The 4,769-nt window shown below is 42.1% G+C and overlaps 1 protein-coding gene across 1 annotated transcript; it reads right to left on the bottom strand.

The window, feature by feature from the left end:
- Positions 1-1,786: 1,786 nt before the first annotated feature.
- LOC104947545 (uncharacterized protein C11orf87 homolog) lies at positions 1,787-4,068 on the bottom strand. Its single transcript, XM_010773593.1, has 2 exons — positions 3,618-4,068; positions 1,787-3,248 (listed from the first exon to the last, which is right to left on the bottom strand). Exon 2 carries the CDS (start codon positions 3,148-3,150, stop codon positions 2,731-2,733), a length of 420 nt encoding a protein of 139 aa, XP_010771895.1. The 5' UTR covers positions 3,151-3,248; positions 3,618-4,068; the 3' UTR covers positions 1,787-2,730.
- Positions 4,069-4,769: the final 701 nt, after the last annotated feature.

Here is a 4,769-nt window from a genome sequence, read left to right as displayed (position 1 = left end):
CTCAGCTTGGCAATTTGGTCTTCGGTCGTCGTCATCTTGTTTTTTTGGAGCCAAGCCAAAAACAAACTGAAAAATCTAATCCCTGAACAAGATGATTGCCCAAAATGTTACAATAAACTTCCACGCACTACAAATACATTGAGAAAAGGTTGGAAAAAGAGTGGAGGCCGCCATGGTAGGGACTATAATCATAGCAACACCCTAAAACTTACCTTGTTTAATTGTCTAGTTATCACTCAATAGGACCATCATTAAATGGAAAATCATGCTGTATTGAAAAAGAGCTGAAATTAGCAAGTGAGACCCTAAACAAATCAGGAAAAGTTGAATTGACACAATAAATCAAATCAGATTTAGGATAACATTTTTTTACATACAACCTGACTTTCTCTTGCAACCAATTAAGCCCCCCCCACCCCCCCCCTTGCTGGATATTAGAGAGAATACAGCTTTACTTTTCTGATCTTAGTCCATTCCCAGCCACTAACCTGTGTCCTATAGCTACTGACTTGTATTCATTCTTAACAACTAACCTCCATTGATTCCTAGTAGCCACTCTTCTTGTATGATTGCAAGACACTGACCATCCCTAGACCCCCTGACCTCCTTCCATCGCGTGCTTTCTGAACTCCTTGACCCCATCATTTACCAGCAATGTACCGCCGCTCATTCCTGGCGACTGACCTCTCTCCACTCCTATATCTCTTTCTGCCCATATCTATCTATTCCCCTCTTCGACCTCCATCCATCCCTGGTCTCTCCAATCCATTCTTTGCTACTGACGTCCAGCCAGCTTCAGAACTTACCAGCAAGAGGTGTTGCCACCCTGCTCAATAGATGACCATTTAACACAGCTTTTAGCAGATGGAAAAGTGTACAACAGCCAGGCAATACAGATGCACATTTCCAGAAGATGGTTGAAAGACACAAATATAGTTAGTTATATCTATGACGACTTCATACTACATGGTTTTAGTTTCTTGGACTTACATAATAGTCAAGAAATCCACGTCTCGAGTGCCATGTAATTCCTATTTTGTTCATCCCAAAAATATGTTTGGTATTCCAGCTCCCAATCTATAAATTGGTCTGAGGGGAACGTGCGTTCGAATGTAGAAAGCATTAGTCATCTTTCGTTGACTTACTTCCAATTTCCCTGCTAAGATAAATGGTTTCATTCTGTTGCACTTATGCCAATGAGATAGGATCGACGGGCAGTCTGTCAGTGCATCTTCCAGGACTGGAGCTTTGCCAAAGACTGCTTCATATTCCCAGGCCTTTTTCCGACTGGGGACAATTAGGAACATGGTGTCCTGGTACCTGGCCAACACTGAATGACGCTGATTCACTTCCACTGACCTCCAATACGACATTATGATGAGATGTTGAGATTAAGGGTGGTACTTCTATGGATAACCTTCATGTTCATAAATCCCATTGAAAGATTGATGGGGTCTTTACAGTGCAATAGTTCTATATGCACTGGGTCTAAATGTGTAGTAACAGTTTTTTACATGGTCGTTTATACCATATAAATTGTATAAGCAGTAATACTTTGATAGCTGTAGAGGTTTAATGCATGGGACCCAGTGCAAATGGATCTCCCCTATAGGAAGGTCATTCGCCTACTGGGTGATGTAATGAAAACCCATCTACAATTTGCATATTATCTAATGGCATGTACATTTTCACCAGTCCATTCAATACACTGAGAAGGAGCAATCTGATTTTTTAAAGAATCCCAAACAGTCTTCAAGCATTTAAGGTAACTGACACATTACAAGGATTAACATAATGTAAGTATTTATTTATAAACTTAGAATATTACATATTGTCCTTGATAAGGCAGATTATATGAACTCCAGAAAGATGATGTTACTGTAAAACATTCCAGCTCTCATAATGGCATACATTTACAGTGATTTCATATAATAAATGACACAGAATTGATATTAAGCCCACTATAATACAATATGAAGGATTAAAAAAGGAGAAAAAAGAAGATGGGCTTAACTCAAACTCTCTGTTGGATTCTAAACGTATTACATGTCAGAGAATACATTATAAATACTCAAAAAGGAAAATACTGTATTAGCGCTAAAACTTACTATCTGACACATTAAAAAAACCATTATGTGCATTACTACAGCAAAAAGTCTGTCAGGCTAACTAGAGCTAGATGTCTAACAGACATTGGAGGACAGTACTCTAGGCAAATATGCTAAGTCACTTAATTGAAGGAAAAAATACTACGCAAACAAATAAGCCATTTTCTACAGCCTATATGCAGCTTTGCACTGCCTAACAGAACCACAACATCCATTATAGTCTAACTACATACTGGTAGTGTGTCAGAGAGACATGCCAAGGAAGATCAGCGAGCCATTAAGGTCTGTGTTGTGTCACTAAACTCTTAATAATTCAACACAACCTCGTGTCACATCCCAGGGAAGATTTAAAGTTTAAACATCTTTGAGGGTTTAAAAGGAAGAGGAGGAGGTCCAAAAGTCAAAGCAGGCAAATACTTTACAGTCTCATAAGTAATTACCGGTTGGCTAAATAGTATTGTGTTAAGGAAGGTGTGAAGCTATCCTATGTGTCACTGTAGTTTTACCTCTATGCCGACTATTCTGCTCAGTATTCTGCGTTAATGTTTCTAATCTACAAGCAGCAGAGATGGGGAGCTCTTTGTGCCTTATTGCTTTTCTGTTTATTCCAAAGTCCCTGAAGTTAACAGTCAATGTGAACTGTCTCGTGCAGCACCTCGGTGGCGTCCTGGCTTTCTGCACTCTGGGGGCACGACAGCCTCTCCTCCTCACATCTCACGGATCTGACGATGACGCACGGCCTAGCGGGCTCTCCGCGCGTCCCTGCGCCGCGCGCGGGGCTGCGACTGTCGCGCTCGTATTCCTCCTGCGCGCGCTGGATCTTCCTGTTCCGGAGCTTCCTCTTGTGGAAGTGGAAGGTTGCCAGGGAAACGAGGACGATCCCCACGAGCACGGCCACCAGAACGAGGAGCGCGAGGGTGGAGGAGAGGGGTGGAAAGAAGGGGAGCTGCTCCGCGCACGTGCCATTACCGGCCTGGAGACCCCCGTGACAGCGGTGCGGCGGCACCGACAGCCCCGAGGCCTCAGAGGTTCTGGCCGTCATCCTGTCCACCTTTCCCGGCCACTCGTGTCTCTCTGACCCCGGTACCCTTCGTGCTCTCCGGGCTCAGCGCGGTGACACTGGCCCGCGCATGTGGTTACCTGCACCGAAGAGAAGACACATGAGAGCGAGCTCAGAGGACACTGTATCAGAACCATCAGAACCCGCCCACCAACCCTCATTAACTGGATCCATCTGTAACACCACTTCATATTGGCAGTGCGCACCAGTTCACGCTAAACCACAATGAAAAAGCTGCCTACCTTTAGAGTAAATGTACAAAAAAAGATGCTGCCATGAAAGATGGGGTAGAAGTCGGGACAATACATCATCTATTGTAATAGGCCTACAATATGTAGCCAAACAGTAGCCATCCTCTCCTGCACTCACGCAGCATCTTTGTCAGAGGATAATGTCTGAATTTGTTGCATCTTGAGCTAAAAATAAATTCAAATAAAGGGAATCCTTACCTGATGAAACAGTCAGTTCGGGGAACAGTCAGTGAGTGAAGAGCCGATGTGTGTGAATGGAAGAACAGGATCACGGTGACGCATTTCATACAATGAGATGCTGCTGCTGAGCTCCGATCACTCAGGACGCTTTAAATTGCCGCAATCCGCTCAGTCTGCATCCAGGAAACCACTTCCCCCGCTAAATTAGTAACGGGAGGGAATTCCCTCACTGTGCATTAAAGTGGGTTTTAAAAACGCGATAACAAAAAGAGCTGTGGTGATTTCCCCTGGAAAGCGTCTCCCTCCTCCGCTCTTCTGCTGCTCCGCTCAGCATCTGAATGAAGAGCTGCAGCTGCATTAAAGGTTCCTTATAGTCAGCTGGCACGGCTGTTTTTTTTCTTTCTTCAAACGTAGTCTCAACCCCAGCGTGCATATGCTCCCCTGTGCTTATTGACGTTTCACTTGAATCAAACAATGAATAAATTAGTTATAATTTTAGAACTTGATCTGCAGCCTATCCACTGACATTCCGGAGGGTGTGGTCAGTCAAATACTGCATGATTTGTAGCGTTTAAGCCTCATAATGAGGGGTGTAAATAATGTCCAGCTGTCATGCATTCCTTTGGGCAAGAGCAAGTATAGGAATGTGCCAATTATTAGCTTTCCCCCCAGAATAGAGAGAGAACGTTGGCAGAAAGCCCATATTAGTTTCAGATACAAAATATGCAATTAGTAAACACTGCACTTACATCTTTGATTAAACCAGTGTATCTCATTAAAATACTGCCACTATCATTAAACACCCTTGAAAGCTGTATCTGTCCTATGGAAAGGATGTGGATACATTTGCATTATTGTATTTTATATAATTAAGGTTATACTCTCATTCTCAGCAATTTAAACCCATTCAAAAAGTCCCCATTTATTAAGATTTTTTTTGAAAACAATTTTAATTAATTTAAAGAAATCCTAAAATGAATTCCTTCAAACAAGAATTAAGGCTGAAGGTTTTAATATATGTTAATACAAATATTAATTAAAACATTATGTTGACAGCAAGAGCCCAGAGAGCACACTTTAATAATATGGTAATTAGGCCAGATAATAACTCCCAATTTAATATAAAAGTAAAAACAATCATTAGAGTCTTAAAAGTAATCTGTGATGTTC

The sequence above is a fragment of the Notothenia coriiceps genome, unplaced genomic scaffold (genome assembly GCF_000735185.1).
Source record: "Notothenia coriiceps isolate Sejong01 unplaced genomic scaffold, NC01 NC01_scaffold00012644, whole genome shotgun sequence".
Taxonomy (NCBI): Eukaryota; Metazoa; Chordata; class Actinopteri; order Perciformes; family Nototheniidae; genus Notothenia; species Notothenia coriiceps.
Note: the sequence above shows the minus strand (reverse complement) of the source record. Positions and strands in the feature narration are given on the sequence as shown.